The following is a 16,591-nucleotide window of genomic DNA, read 5'->3' on the forward strand; positions in this document are numbered from 1 at the left end:
AACATTTATAACATATTATTTAAGTATTAGTTGATTATATTAAATATAATTAAATGTCATATTAATATCTTATTATATATCATTTATACATTATAGAAATATATATAGCACAAAAGGGCTTCAGATAAAAAATAATAGTCCCCTGACATATCACGTCCTATCCCCTACCCCATTCTCCAGAAGGAACATCTTTGAACCCCTCTGGGCATTTTTCCTGGTGTGCATATCCCTACCAGTAGTCTTTCTGTTCTCAATTCTAGACTTCACTTATTTATAGATGGGGTCTCGCTATGTTGGCCAGGTTGGTCTTGAACTCCTGGCCTCAAGTGATCCTCCCTCCCCAGCCTCCCAAAGTGCTGGGATTAAAGGCATGACCCACCACTCCCAGCCCTAGACTTTATTTATTGACTTCTTACTATGGTACTTCCTTCACTTCCTGTTTTAAACAAGTGGGAAGATGAATGTGTGTGTTAAAATTCCTGATGAATCCCTGGTTTCAGCAATAACGATAATTTATACAGTACTTGCTATGTGGAAGACACAGTTCTAAGCGCTTTGGATGTATTAATCATTTAATTACAAACTCGATTGCAAGAATTAACAATAAAAAGCAGGAAGGCAAAGACAATGCTCGGTCTTCCCAGTCAAAAACCATTACCGGTAACCAGCAGTAAAAAAGAGAAGCTCAGAGGCACTGAAATTGCAACCGGCTCCTTTAATTCTCCATAGCGGATGGGTGGGGCCAGGCCCACCCACATTAGAGAGGCTGAAGGCTCTCAGCGCCCTACCCTGCCCGAGGCGCGGAGCCTGAGCCAAGGCCACGTGATGATGACAGACGGCACTCTGGCTTTCCTGGAGCAGTCTCTATGGTATTCTTCCCAGCCCACCCGTCCCTTTGGTAGCGGCAGTCACGTGACAGACTCCGGGTTAAGGCAGATGCCCACGTGATCCTGGCCTGCAGTCGGGTGGCTGCGGTGAGATACCTGGGTTCCTGAAGGGCGGGTGGTTAGGTCGTAACTACTGCGCCCGCCGGCTGACTCTCCTAGCGGCCGGGCTCGGAAGCCACGAGCCAGCCCTGCGTTCTCCGCTTAGCGCCTACGGCACGGGTCAGCTCTTTCTGCCACCTCCGCCTTTGCGGTCCTCACCTCTTTGCGGGTGAAGTTACCTTTGGGTTTCCAGACCTTGGGGGCCTGAGGCCCAAACTCGGGACGAACCCCTAACCCACCTCTCTTTTCCTGTCATTCTCCAACTCTTACTTTGTACCACGGAATCACTTGGCCTTAAAGCTAGCCAGCTCGGCCGTGCCTTGAGGCCAGGTTCGGGAGATAAAGGTAACGGTGGGGAAAGCGGCCCCCCAGTGGACAAAGGCGGAGGCAAGAATAGAGCAGGCCTGAGGGCCATAGGCGATGAGTATAGGCGGTTGAGGGGTGAAAAAGAAAACAAACAACAACAACAAACCCTGAAGAGTACTGAAGATTTAGAAGGGACTGGAAAGGACTTGTTGCGCAATGGAAGAATCTGACTCTGAGAAAACGACGGAGAAAGAAAATCTGGGGCCGAGAATGGATCCACCACTAGGGGAACCGGAAGGATCGCTTGGGTGGGTGAAGGGTATTTGTCAAACCTGGAAGTGGGGGTGTTCAAATTGAAGAGAGTATTGTGAATTAGAACACTTCTCCCCACCCCGCCCCATGATAAATTGCTTTGATTTACCAGTAATGTTGATTGGTATTATGTTTTAGACGACAGGATAAACTGGAAAGCGAATTGGTCTAACTGATCAGAAACAACCCTTGGGAAGGGGCTGATATTCCTGGTGGTGGTGCTGGGGGAGTGTTCTAATTAAAGCAGTTCTGAGTTGCTTTGAATTATCAGTAAATGAGATTTGCTGTCACCAGGTTGGGGATGGAAAGACTAGAAAGAAGATTTGCATTTCCAGGTCAGAGCTTGAGGGTGTTTTCTGTGCCAATTTGTACCTGAATTTGAGACTTACATCTACTTTGTGTTTGTGATGAGTGAAATAGGGCTTGGAAGGACAGCTGAAGGACTGAAAAGATACTTCCAGATTTTAAAATTAGGAGGCTGAATGTTTTTTATACATAGAAGATATTCAATACTCAGTCCTCAAGTAGAGGATATCAATATATTCTGTTTTTTTAGAAATAGAAGATATTGTTTGATTAAAGCAGCTGTGTTGCTTTAAGATGATAAAAAATTGAATCTTGAGTTTTAATGGCTCATTTGTATTCCTAAATAAATCTTCCTAGGAGTTCTCTCTTGAACTTCTAATTAGGAGATAGAGAGTATACACACAGTTTTATAATTTAGGAAAATGGGGCCTCTATTCATCTGAGGTCCCACACACACAGCTGTACTCAGCCGTTGTACTAAACATGCTCTTTTGTACCTCCATGTTTATTTATACTTCATTAATTTCAATTTCTAAGGGAATTGGATCATGGAAACTGTTTTTTGGTTTATATCTGCAGGTGGGTGCTACCAAATACAGCTATGAAGAAAAAGGTAAGACGTGTTAGATACGTCAAAACCATGAAGGTAAAGGTAAGAAGTTGATATTCAGGAACTTTGTGACATATATACACCATCTTTTCTGGACTATTGCAGGAGCCTTCTGTGTGGTCTGACTCTCTTCTCCTTGTATGCTATCAGATTTAATTTTTCTAATATGAAAATCCGACTGAGTCATCTACATACTTAAGAACCTTTAGTAACTTCTTTAAGCCCATGGAATAAAATTCAAATGATTTCATGGCCCTTTAAAATCTGTTCCTGACCAAACCCTCTGCCACACTTATGCACCCTATCACAGCCCTACAGAATTTATTGTTCTCCAGATTTCTGCACTTTGTGTAAGCCATATACACACACCATACAGGCCTCTGTCTGCACATTTATTTTTAACCTAACTCAAATGTTACCACTATAAGGTCTTATTGAGTTCTTCAGATAGAATTGGACACACCTTCCTTTGTGCTCTCATAGTACTGTGCCCTACGTTGGGGTTTAGGCAGAATTGCTAAGTGCAGCTCCAGCTAATTTCTTAACCTTCTGGGGCTTCAGTTTCCTCATTTGTAAAATGGTAGTAATAATATTAACTGTATCGTAAGATTGTTGTGACGTTTAAATTAGTAAATGCCTGTAGAACACTTAGATCAGTACCTAACATGATTAGCCTTGGTAAGTCTTTCATAGGCAATTGAAAGAGGTACACTGTATAAATTAATAACCGAAGGAAATGTACCATATTTAGCCCTAGCTTCATCTAATAATTCAGTTCTGTAACTACAGTTTGCTAAGAGAATGTTCTTGATGAGCCTGTCTGAAGTTGCTTTCATTGAGAATGCCTAAAAATGCAGAAATTTCTACATGATTAAGAACAAAAATCAGCTTGATTTAATCATTCTGCATTGTATACATGTATCAAACATTGCATTGTACCTCCTAAATATAAAGAGTTATTGTTTTTCAATTAAAATTTTAAAGTACAAAAGCAAACTTTTTGTAGCAACTTTAGACTGGCTCAGCAGTGGCATTTCCTTAGTGAGATAAAGTTATATAGCTACATTTTTAGATTAAATCAAGTCTGAGTGTAGTATATTTTCATCAGTACTCCTTATATTAGTAATTAGAAATTTGTATAAAATATCTTGGGATTGAAGGTAGAACATAGGTTCCCTTCATTTGAAAAGCAAGTTAAGGCTGGGCACGGTGGCTCATGCCTGTAATCCCAGCACTGTGGGAGGCTGAGGCAGGTGCATCACTTGAGGCCAGGAGTTCAAGATCAGCCTGGCCAACATGGCAAAACCCTGTCTGTACTAAATATACCAAAAAAAAAAAATAGCCAGACATGATGGTGCATGCCTGTAATCCCAGGCATGGGATGGCTGAGGTGGGGTGCTCAGGTGGGGTGGCTGAGGCATGAGAATCACTTGAACCCGGGAGGCGGAGGTTACAGTGAGCTGAGATCATGCCACAGCCCTCCAGCCTGGATGATAGAGCGAGACTTGGTCTCAAAAAAAATAAAATAAAAAAGAAAGAAAGAAAAGGCAAGCAAGGTAATTGGAACTATATTTCATAAATTCTAGATTTGAAAGGACTCTCAAAAGTCACTTTACTAAATTCCCTTTTAGTACGAGAGTATACGACATCGTTGACAAGTGCTCTCTGTGTGACATGCTGACATTGACAGGAAGGCTGCTTACCTTCATGAGGCTACCCTTTTCCTTGGACAGTTCTCACTGTCAGATACTCTCTTGCTTTCTATATTAGTTTTGATAACTTGCTTGTTCTTTTGATGTACATACTTTGAGCATCTGTTATATGTTAGGCACTGGAGGTATGAGGGGACTTTCTCTCCCCTTCCAGAGTACAGAGTCTTCTGAGAGAGAAGGACAGACCCCCCAAAATAAGTAACTGCAATGCATTATAGTCTTTGCAATGAAATAACAGTGCCATGGGAGGACAGAGGTAAGACACTTAAGTCAGCCTAGAGCATTAGACTCAGAATATCTTCTTGCAGAAATGATTACTGAACCAAGTCTTGAAGGATAACTGCAATTTAGCTGAAGGAAGAAAAGAGAATGGATAGTTTACTGGCAGAGAATACTGTGTGAAACAATGGCACAGATGCAGGACCTCCCAGACGGCTGGGAGCAATCAGAGGGACTACCAGCAGTTCAATTAAGTGTGGCTGTAAGCTAAAAGTTTCAGGCCAGGAGGGACAGGAGATGAGGGATAAGAAGTAAATAGACTAGATCAAGGAGGGTCTTATATGTAGTCTAAGGACTTCATCCTGCAGGCCATGGGAAGCTTTTGAAAAGAAAAAGGAGGGACAGTAATAAATGGAATAAGAGCATAGAGGTAAGTGGAAGGGATGAGATCAAAGGCAGAGGTGAAAAGATTGACCTTGAGCAGAAGGAGGAAGAGCTTTCAGTTATGTTGCAATCCTCTGCTAGGTAATTCAGTTAAGAAAACATTGGGTTATGATAGAACAGGGTTTAGTTTCCTCTAAACGTGGTATTTTTCTAACCTGTTTCTGAACATATTAATGGTGCATCTTAATAGCATAAATTCAGTGTAATTCTGTCACCTAAAGGATGTGTGTCCTGTGACAGGTAAGTACCTGGCTCCTGGAATTCTAAGTATCTCTGCATTCACCCTTCGTTGGGAAGAGTTTAGTTAGTTGTGAGTATGCGCACCAGGTTGTTGGTACTGTCAGTTCAGGAAAATATCAAATCCAGGAGAGAAATAGATCCCTTTAGACTTGATTTGCTCTAGATTGCTAACTTTTTTCCTTTCCTTTTCCCTACTTTGTCCTTAGGTGCTGTTGATGGGTAAAAGTGGGTCTGGTAAGACCAGCATGAGGTCTATTATCTTTGCAAATTATATTGCCAGAGACACACGTCGCCTTGGCGCAACAAGTAAGATGTTTTATCTTATTGTAAAGTCAGGTGATCTTAACTATTAATAATCTGCATAACACACTTGGTTGCAGTACCTTGGGGATGCAGAGAGGTTGGGGGATTTGTTATGGAGCATGTTTACCCTTTTTGCATTCGTTTTCAAAGAGGTGTGGCCTAATTCCAGTTACTACTGCTTGCTGTCTTGGGGGAGGTTCTTTTCTTTCTAGGTTGTTTATGAAGTGGATTGCCCTTGTCCAGCTTTTTGTTTATACTGCTGTTTCTTAGACAAGCATTGTTTGTTCGTCTTGTGGGGAGAGTGTTTTTAACTCTTGTACAAAGGGAAATCCATAGGTATTAACAAGCATAACAGTAAAATATCCTAAGATTTTTTAAAGCAGTAGTTACACCTTGTCTTTGTTAAAAGGTAAATTATGGTGGTGGGAAGGAAAGAAGTTAACTTGATCTGTACTCTGCTACTTCTTTTCCTGGATACACATAGATGATCTCATTAGAGTTTTGGTTCTGACTTAGGGAATATGTTGTTGCCTTTTATAGTTTGAGTGTTAGTATATACTAATTGGGCTGCCATGGACAGTGAATGTAGGATCCTGGGAGAGCCCTTCTGTCTCTGGGTTGTACTGCCATTTAATTCTGCAGCATTCAAGCATTTCTGGATTCTGCTTGGTCCTTGATTTTTAGGGAAAGGCCACCCGCTACTCTGTACAGTTCCTGAAGTTTCAAGAACAACATTTTAAAAACACAGTATGTTTCAGACCCTAGGAAATAAAGGAGAAGGAAACCTCATTTCTGTTATTATCGTGCTTGGAGTGTAAGTGTAGACTCTCATAATTGGGGCAGCTTTGTTGACTAGAAAGCTGTTTCTTGAACGTATATATATGTATTTTTTGAGATGGAGTCTTGTGCTCTGTTGCCCATTTTGGAGTGCAGTGGTGCAGTCTTATCTCCTGGGTTCAAGTGATTCTTGTGCCTCAGCCTCACGAGTAGCTGGAACTACAGGCACCCACAACGACGCCCAGCTAATTTGTGTATTTTTACCAGAGATGAGGTTTCACCATGTTGGCCAGGCTGATCTCTAACTCCTGACCTCAAGTGATCTGCCCGCCTCGGCTTCTCAAAGTGCTGGGATTACAGGTGTGAGCCACCGTGCCTGGCCTATTTCTTTTTTTTTTTTTTTTCTGTTAGCTTGTTCTCTTTCTGTTCTCTTGAGCCTCTACAAATATTTGAGGATAGTCAGTGTCTCAGTTTGTCCTAGCGATCTCTTGCCTCACAAATCTTTTTTTTTCTTTTTGGAGGCGGAGTCTTGCTCTGTCTTCCAGGCTGGAGTGCAGTGGCGTGATCTCAGCTCACTGCAGCCTCCACCTCCTGGTTCAAGGGATTCTCCTGGCTCAGCCTCCCAAGTAGCTGGGACTACAGGTGTGTACCACCACATCCAGCTAATTTTTTTTATTTTTAGTAGAGATGGAGTTTCACCATGTTGGCCAAGCTGGTCTCGAACTCCTGACCTCAGGTGATCCGCCTGCCTCGGCCTCCCAAAGTACTGGGACTGCAGGTATGAGCCACCATGCCTGGCCATCTTGCCTCACAAATCATGTCTTCCTTAAGTTAAAAATGTCCAGCTCTTCCATCTATTTCTCATTTGACATATTTTGAAACATTTTTGGGGACTTGTTCAAACTTGTTTACATTTTTCTTATGGTATTGAGAGTTAGATGCAGGTGGAGTCTGATCAGGGCAGAGTGGGCCTATCACATCTCTTATTCTGGACATTACATTGCTGTTAGCACAGTCTAACATGTATCCTCCTTTTTTGGAGTAACTTTCGTTATGAGGAGACTTACTAAAAAACTCTTTCAAATAGTTCAAATTCCCTTTCAGATATGTTGTTATTAAAACACATACCCTTCTGGCTCTTGTGCAGTTAATATTTTGAACCAAAGAATAAATGCTTACTTCTATTAAATCATTTAGTTTTGTTTGTTTTAGCCCATGATATGTTCCTGTACCCTTTGTTTGTTAACTGTGAAATCCAGAACAAGTCCAATCCCTTTTTCCTCATCCATAAAAAAAGGGATTGGATCCTATTTTCATTTTAGCTATTCTCTTATCTGATATGTTAGCTATCTTTCCTAACTCTAATATCTGATACATTAGCTATCTTTCCTAACTCCATGGAGTTTGTACATTTGATGAATATCTCATCTAGTTTTCATCTAAGTCATTGATCAAAAGTTTTGGTCAGGATAGTGTCCTATGGCCTGTCATGCCTCTATAATTGACATCTGTAGCTCTGGCCTCTGGAATGTCTACCTGTCCAAACTTCTCTCTGCTTGATTTGATAAATTAAAACTTTTTTTTCTTTCAAGTTAAATATCTGGGCCTAATTACCCTTATGATTTCAGTAGATTAGAGGAAGCTAATGGTTATTGAACAACTGTTATTTGTCAGACTTTTGTTTACTGTTTTATTTACTTTAGTTTTCATGTTAACTTCATTTTTATAGAGAATAAAGAAGGAGGTACAACTTAGAAGTTAATATTACTCAGCTAGGAAGTATCAGAGCTGGAATGTCAATCTATGCTCTTCCTTTATTCCTTATGCCACATTCTATCTAGCTTACCCTCTGCTAACAATTCCTGGCAGACTTATTTTTATTTCTGTTTTAAATTCTGAACACTTTTGTTGAAGCATCTTTTTCTAGTCCAATTGCTGTTGCTGTTTTTATATAGCTGATCAATGTTGACTTATTACCCTGAATCCAGAGAACAGTCTTGCAACCAACATTTCAGAGTTATTCAAACTGCTTGAAATAGTTTTGACATAACCTAGCAGCCTTATTGTGAACAGAATTTTGCAAATTATATGAACCCCATACATTAAGGCAAACCATTTATTCAGCAAGTACTTTTCTGAAACTTTTTATGTAGCAGGCACAGAGAACGGGACAGAGCTCTTGCCCTTAAGAATATCTCAAGCAGGACCTTTATTACTAATACTTTGTTAGTAATCACTGTATCTCCTTACAGGTAGTGAAAGTATACTTTAAAGTATTATGTTGGTCTTAAGGCTTTAGGATATCATCATTAGCTAGTTTGTCATTGCTAAAGAAATACCTGCGTTCTATTGCTAAACTTATAGACAAGTTCAAAATGCATATATAGTGCATTGCTTTTTATTTGATAGTCCTCTTTATGTAGTTGCTGATTTTCTTTAAAAGTAGTAAGAGTACTTTTAAAATATTGCATTGATTTTAATGTTTTAGTGTTTTTCTAGTTTCTCATTGCTGAAAATAGTCCAGTTTTATTTTGTTAAACTTAGAGCCTACTGTGTTTTGAAATTTGAAGTAAGAATACATGATGGTGATATTATTAACTTATTAGGGGGCTGCTAAAATGTATTTGTTGGAACAGTAAACTTGTCAATAAAAATGATTATGAAGTATTTTAGTCTCAAACACTGTTGACGGCTCCAAGATTTCCTATCTTCTCAAAATTCTCTGTTCCCTTGGCTTTTATTTAATGCTCTATTACCCTGGTTTTCTTCCATTATCTTTAATCATCCCATCCCTCTTTAAAAAAAAATCTTTATCATAGTATTTTCTTCTTTCTGCCCCGTAAGTGTGTGTCATTCCCCAAAGCTCTGTTCTTGGTTCTTTTTAGTTGTTCTTGTGATAATAGGGTAGGAAGACTAGGAGAGCTAAAGATCCATATATGGAAGACATGAGACTAAAGAGGGAAGCGGGAAGTGGGTGGTTAGATCATAAAATGTCTTGTAAGCCAAGTTAGATAGTAGGAACTGAGGGTAAAGAGAGTTTTAAACAGAAGAGCGATATTTTACAGGTCCCAGGGATTAAGGAAAATGTTAAAAAAAAAAAAAGCAACATGAGCTGATTTATATTTTATTATTTTTAATTTTCAGTTTTAATTACAAAAGTAGTGCTTGTGAAAAATTCAAACATTACAGACGTGTAAAAAGCCTCTTTTCTCCCTCACTCTCAGGCCTGCTTCCTAGGGACAACCACAATTAGTAGTTTTGAGGTTATCCTTCTGGCCCTTTCTTTTCTGGGTGTATACAATCGTGCATATGCGGAGAGACATGGTTTTTTTCTGTTTAAAGAAGAATAAAAATCTGCATTTTGGAGAGAGATCACTCTATCTGTAATATGGAGGATAGATTGGAGGGAGGCAAGGCTAGAAACAGGTTGGTAAGTTAGGAAACTATTTTAATAGACCAGGTGAGAGATGATGGGGGCTTGATTTGGGCTAGGATGATGATAGTGGATATGGTGAGAAGCAAATGGATTTGAGATCTATTTAAGAGATAGAGTCAGCCGGACTTTCTGGTAGATTTGGGGAGAATGATGAGGAAAAAAGTGGACTGAAGGATGAAACTGAGGTTTTGGCTTAGGCAACTGGTTGAATTCACTAAGATAAGACTGAAAGAGGAATAGATTTTGTAGGAAGAAAGGGGAGATGATGAGTTACATATACTTGGATACATTGAGTTTTGGATACTTGTGGTTCATTCAAATGGAGATTTGTAATATATGTCAGAAAGGTAGAGAAATCTGTCCTAGAGATACCTGTTTCTGAGTCGTCAGTGTCCAAATGGCAAATAAAATAATAAGAATAGACTAGCTTGCCTTGGGGAAGGTGGCCAAGGATGGAGTCCTGAAGAACTCCAACATTTAAGGGACAGAAAGAAGAATAGGAATCGTAAGGGAGGATCTGCCAGAGAAGTTGTAGGTATGATATCAGAGACCAAGAGAAGAGAATTTTTTGAGAAGAGAGTAGTCAACAGTGTCATGCTGCAGAAAGTAAGACAAGGACTAAAAAGTCCACTGGATTTGGTTATGGGGCCATTGGTCACTTGATGAGAATAATTTCTATGATATGGGAGTAGAAACCTGATTTCTATCCCATGTGCCCCATGTCTAAACAGTCACTGACTCCTGTCACTTCTTTTGTTATTGTCTTTCCCTTTCTCAGTAGCACTTCTTTCCATTTTTTTTTAGTACTAGACCGTATACATAGTCTTCAAATTAATAGCAGTTTGAGCACCTACTCTCTCGTAGACTCTGTTGGAAATACAAAGACATGTAAGATATGATTCCTTTTCCAAGGAGGGGGAAGTAAAGGGGAGAAGGGAAGTAGTTTGAGCACCTACTATGTGCCAGGCACTTTATGTATGATAATTCATTGAATCCTCATAGTAATCCTGTGAGGTCAGTGCTATGCCCCGCCCCCCCGCTTTCTTTTTTAATAGAAGAGGAAACTAATACCCAGAGCTTAAGTGACTTTCCCAAGGTCACACAGAGAGGTAGAGCTGATATTTGAATGAAGATTTGTTCGATTCCAAAGCCTGTGCTTTTTAAAATAATGCTCTGCTGCTTGTGATGTAGTTTATAAGAAGATAAAATTGCACAAAAGTTAGATAGCAGTCAATTTAAGCAACAGCTTTGAGATAGTCATAGGAGAGATATCACTGTGTGATTGATTATCACAAATTGTATAGATGATAATTCCTAGACTTTGATAAATTTTCAGGATAAAATCTTTCATTATTACTCCTTGGGGTTTTTAGTGCCTGGCAGAGAGTAGATGCTTAATAAGTATTTGAATGAATTCAGAGGGAAAGATGATGGTAAGTAGGGGTAGCTAGGCAGGGCTTTTAGAGGAGGTGGGATTTAGGCTGGCTCTTAAAAGATGAATATATTTCGAAAGAAAGATGGGGAGGGATTTCCAGGCAGATGAACAGAATAGGTGAAGAATAGAGGGGAGGGAAGTGTAACTCAGAGGTCGCAAACAGGCAGCCTATATCCTGGATAAGGCCTGTAGATGTGTTTTGTTTGGCCCATGTGATGTTTTCTAAAAATGGGAATTAGTTATCAACATGTAAAAGTTTTCATGAAAATATGGATTTCCCACTACTGCTGAAAAACTTAAAGATCTGGTAACCCAGAGTCCCCATTCCTGCATGGCAAATGAACCAGAGCTGAGTAACTGCTGCTCACTCTACTATCTCATTGGGTAGATGTTTACACTCCATATGTGGCCAACTTTGCTCATGTACGGTTACTGGCCTGGCCCCTGTTAGCAAGTTTGCGACCCCTGGTGTAAAGTATTTTGGGGGTTGGGGAGGCAGTGGGGTTTGGGAGGACTGTGAATAAACCAAATTGGGCTGGAGTGAAAGGCTTTATTAATGTGGATCATTGGGGGAATGTATAGGTAGATTGGAAGCCAAATTGTGAAGGACCTTGAATGCCTCCCCATAGGCATGGAGGAGCCATTGAAAGTGTTTTGAATGGGGAGTGACATGTTCAAAGTAGTGTTAAGAAGATGAGCCTGGCAGTAGCCTGTCGGATGAAGTAAAATTGAGTGAGGCTTTTTGGTGGGGAGGTGAGTTATGGAGCTATTGTAGTAGTGTAGACATGAGATGATAAGGGGCTTCCTTAATGTTTGTGGTAGGTTATAAAATAAGGAATGGATTTGAGAGAGATTACAAAGGATTAGCAATGTATTGAATGTGGATAGAGGAGTCAAAAGTGGGAAAAAGTTAGGGTCATTAACTGGAAAGGAAATCAATAGCAGGAGTTCATTTGGTTATTGTTTTATGTTTGTTTTTTGTTACTTTTTTAATTTTTGTGTGTATGTGAGGTTGGTGGGGGCAAGTGGGACAGGGAAGACTGATTATATGGTATATATCTATTACATGTTGAAATTTTAACAGTATTATAAGTGGAGATTGTTTCTGCTCTAAGTATTAAACTACTAAAAAGTGAAATGACTTAACATGAGAGCCAGTTCTATAGCCCAGGGTAGTTTAGGTGCCTACCTTGCCACTAAACCACAGTACTCAGCTGAAAATCACCTTCTTGTTGTGGCTTTGAGCATTTCACTCCACTTTGGTCCTTCTAAATTTCGTGGGTTAGTGCTTTGCTTATTTTGAATTTCACTTCACCTGCTATAATTACTAGATTTGTCGTATTTGTCTTCCAGTTGATGTAGAACATTCTCATGTTCGATTTCTGGGAAACCTGGTATTGAACCTGTGGGATTGTGGTGGGTAAGTGCCATCTGCTTACTTGTTTGTGAAATCGATGTCAGTAATCGTGGCATCTAGTATATCAGCATGGCGAATACACCTAGAGTAACTATCATATATATATATATATATATATATATATATAACTATCTATACACTATCATTGACACTTGAGTCAATAAACATCTCTGACTTTTATGGAATTGTGAAAATGCCCTCTGTATGTGACATGTTTAAATAGCGCTAATCCAAGCTCCATCTAGGTATCTGTAGTTTGGGATAGATTATCCCTTTTCGTGGAGGAATAAATTAGGTTTCTGTCTCAGGCAGCCTGACACCAGTGCTGAGCTCTTAGCTGTCACACCATACTACTTTGTTCTTAGTTATAATACGTCAATAATTTTCTCCAGGCAGTCTCAATACTGTAGATCAGACACTGAGCACACATTCTCTAGCTAAGTTACCTACTTTTTGGAAGAGTAGGAGTTAGCTCTTCCTCTTATGAGCAAAATATTCACCACATATTCCATCACAAATGTACACACACTGTGGATGTATGCTGGCTATGGTGCATCTCTGTGCTGAAGGAGCAGTGTGCACTGCACAGTGGATAGGAGCATAGGTTTTGGAGTCAGATTGGGGTTTGTACCTCAGCTCTGTTAGCTGTGTTATCTTGGGTAAATCATTTAAACTCTCTGAGCCACAGTTTCTTCATCTGTACAGTAGTGAAGGCAATGGTACCAGCTCATAGGGTTGTTTTGATGATTAAGTAAGATAATTTATACAAAGTTGCATAGCAGAGTGCCTCACAAAATACATAGATATTGTTAGCTCAGTGTATCTCGCTCTTAGCATAGAGCCAGCCATAGAGTGGGTGCTCAGTGAATATTTGTTGAAAGAATAATGCAATAGCTAAATACTCTTTAAGAAAATGACTCCATTCCTGCTAGCAGATGGATCACTTAACATCCTAGCACATATCTCCATACAAATCCTTCCTCATTATCATTGGTTCTAATTTTCTAATCTGTGTTAAGACATTAGTCCCAAGTCCCTTGCTTTTAGTCACTAAGATGTGATGATCTTCATTTTTAGAGATAAGGCAACTGAGGTCCAGGGAGATTATCATTCTGCTGAGTTCACACAGCTAATTAATAGCAAAGTGCAGGACTAGAACCTAGTTCCTGATTTTTTTCTCCTACTACTGGATGCTACTGTTTTCTGCTGGCCAAGTGGTAATTGAGAACTTCCTGGAAAGCAGCACTTAGCGTAATGAGCAAAGAGCAACATTCTGTTAAAAAGTTACCATTGGAGTCATTTTAATGTAGTTTAGAATATTTGACGATTGAGTTATTCATTCAGCAAATTTTCATTGAGTACTTAACACTCCATTAGAAGCTGGGAAACAATGAAGGATAGTAACAGACATGGAACTTGCTGTCTAGGGAAGTGAATGGTGTTAATGAAAAACTCACAAACAAGTGTAATAACTTGTGGTAAATGTTAGAAGTAAGAGGAATGTATTGATATAAGAGCCTATGCTTAGTGGATTGACCTGTCAGGAGGCCATGGGTAGTTTCTGTGAGGAAATATGGATTGAACTGAAATCTAAAGAGACAAGCAGGAGTTAACTAGATGAGGAGGTGGGGGGTAGCATCTGAGACAGAGTGAACAGCATGTGTAAAGGCCACATAGTGGATAAACCATGTGCCACTTGAGGAATTGAGAAAAAGTCAGTGTGTTTAGAACATAAGGAGAGGGGCAGAGAAATGGATCTGGTACAGGAGAATCAATGAGACCGGGTAAGAAACAGAAAAGGGGCTGCACCAAATGGTTGACATGCTCTGCAAACTTCTTTTGTTGGCTCAAGTTGTGGCTCAAGAGGTGAGAAGGTAAGGCCAGACTTATTTGTTATGATTTGCCCTTTAAATTGAAGCCTTAAGATTATCTTTCACATTGATCAAGCCAACAAAAATAGGTTATAAGGAGGAGTGATTGAATTGAGGATTTGCTTACTATATATATATTTTTTCTATCAGGCAAGACACCTTCATGGAAAATTATTTCACTAGCCAACGGGACAACATCTTCCGAAATGTGGAGGTTCTGATTTATGTCTTTGATGTGGAGAGCCGCGAACTGGAAAAGGACATGCACTATTACCAATCATGCCTGGAGGCCATTCTGCAGAATTCTCCAGATGCCAAAATATTTTGCTTGGTACACAAAATGGATCTGGTACAGGAGGATCAACGGGACCTGGTAAGAAACAGAAGAAGTGCTGCAACAAATGCTCGACATGCTTTGCAAACTTATTTTGTAGAGGTATAGGTAAATTTGTACCATTTTTTCAGGAATAAAAAGTCAGCAGAAGTTTTCAAAGTAAAGTTTTGTCATTTACTTTAACTAAATGCTCTTTTAAACACATTTTCAATAAGGGAAAGATTTATTAGTAAATAATTTTCAGAATTAGGCAAGGAATCTGTCCAAGTGATCTCACTAAGCAGCATTTATTTATTTTTAAAATATATTTGCTGCCCCAGTTTTATTGTCCTTCAAAGCAGGGAGATAGTGTCAAGGTTAAGACCCACTAAGAGTGAGATGAAGAGAGGTTGCTGCTTTCATTAGATTGGCTTAGGAAACTGGTATGTACCAGTTCAAGTGCCAACCACAGTGTGTTAGGCACTATGCCAGGTCCCTCATAATTTCACTGATTTACTAGATTTCTCTTTTCTGACATGGGAGTTAGTACACACAAATTTAAACCAGAGAAGGCACAGTAGCGGTGATGTCACCAAGATAGTGGAGTAGGAGATAACCAGTCTTCATTCCCCTACAAAAAAACAAATATAGATAGCTATCCACAAACCAAAATAGCCCTGAGAAGGCTCAAAGGCCCATTATAGAAAGACATAGTAAAATGGGTAAACTCCTGCTTAGCTGTGAGACTCCAGGATTGGCAAGTCATATAGTCTAGCTGCAATATAGTCTGTCTAGTTTGCTCAGTATAAAATAAGAGGATTGGATTTTAAGGTCTATGCTAAAAGAGAAGATCCTCCTCTATTTCTAAGGGTATAAAACTAAGGAAAGCAGTTTTAGGATATGCTGGTCATATAGAGGAATACAGTTTCTCTTTGAGTAGGCGTATAAGAATCTAAGGAAATCCTTTAATGAAAGGATTTTTTGGTAATTGCTGTGGTAAGGAATACTTTTTTATATGACTAGTTACAGGATTGCCTCCACTGTTCTAGTGTTTTGGTATTTATAGGTTAGCTTATAGGCTTTCAAAAACCATTTGAAGGGTTCCATATTTGACTCAGAAAACTGCTTTTGATTATTTAGTAGTCTTTTTAGCTCTTTCTCCCTCAACTTCTGTCATGAAGTATTAATTACTATTTAACACCTAATAATTAATATGGTTTTACTTCAGCAGAAAATCATGTACGCAGCTTGGGTCTTGAGTTTGTGAGGGCCTTGTTATTGCTCTTGCTGTTTTATTCTCGTTTCCTTTAAAAATCACTTTATTTCCTATCCAAAATTGCAGTAGAAAAACTTACAGCATTCCAATAAATGAGCCCTTTAAACATTTAGAAGTGTTTTATTCACTTGTAATTTTGTGGTTTGTTTTTAGTATTTTTATTTATTTTATTATTTCAGTAACTTTATGGTTATATGTGGTTTTTGATTACATGGATGAATTGTACTATGGTCACGTCTGGGCTTTTAGTGCATTCATCACTTGAATAGTGTACGTTATACCCAATAGGTAATTTTTCTTCCCTCACCCCCCACAACCTCCCCGTTTCTGTGTCTCCAGTGTCCATTATACCACTCTGTATGCTTTTATGTACCCATAGCTTAGCTCCTACTTAAAAGCGAGAATGTGCAGTATTGGGTTTTCCATTCCGGAGTTATAAACAAGAGATAGTTTGACTTCCTTTTTTCAGTTTGGATCCCCTTTATTTCTTTGTCATGCCTAATTACTCTGGCTAGGACTTCTAGTACTATGTTGAGTAGACGTGTTGAAAGTGGATATAATTGTCTTTTTCCAGTTCTTAGGGGGAATGCCTTAAACTTATCCCCATTCATTTTGATGTTGGCTGTGG

The 16,591-nt window shown here is 39.3% G+C and overlaps 1 protein-coding gene across 5 annotated transcripts in view; it reads left to right on the plus strand.

Moving 5' to 3' along the window:
* The first annotated feature begins 796 nt into the window (after window positions 1-796).
* RRAGB (Ras related GTP binding B) overlaps window positions 797-16,591 on the plus strand; it is a 42,356-nt gene continuing 26,561 nt past the window's right edge. For 2 of the 5 annotated variants that reach the window (XR_010132519.1, XM_063703018.1), the window contains exons 1-6: window positions 896-1,600; window positions 2,490-2,523; window positions 5,342-5,441; window positions 10,456-10,539; window positions 12,440-12,506; window positions 14,525-14,747. Coding sequence is in view for 3 of the 5 variants with exons in the window: in XM_063703018.1 (XP_063559088.1) it covers window positions 1,509-1,600; window positions 2,490-2,523; window positions 5,342-5,441; window positions 10,456-10,539; window positions 12,440-12,506; window positions 14,525-14,747 (600 nt within the window). In the remaining 2 variants the exon portion in view is untranslated. Of the gene's footprint in view, window positions 1,601-2,489; window positions 2,524-5,341; window positions 5,442-10,455; window positions 10,540-12,439; window positions 12,507-14,524; window positions 14,748-16,591 lie in introns of all 5 variants that reach the window. The other 3 variants (XM_004064256.4, XM_004064255.5, XR_010132520.1) reach the window with 3 other exon arrangements.

The sequence above is a fragment of the Gorilla gorilla genome, chromosome X (genome assembly GCF_029281585.2).
Source record: "Gorilla gorilla gorilla isolate KB3781 chromosome X, NHGRI_mGorGor1-v2.1_pri, whole genome shotgun sequence".
Taxonomy (NCBI): Eukaryota; Metazoa; Chordata; class Mammalia; order Primates; family Hominidae; genus Gorilla; species Gorilla gorilla.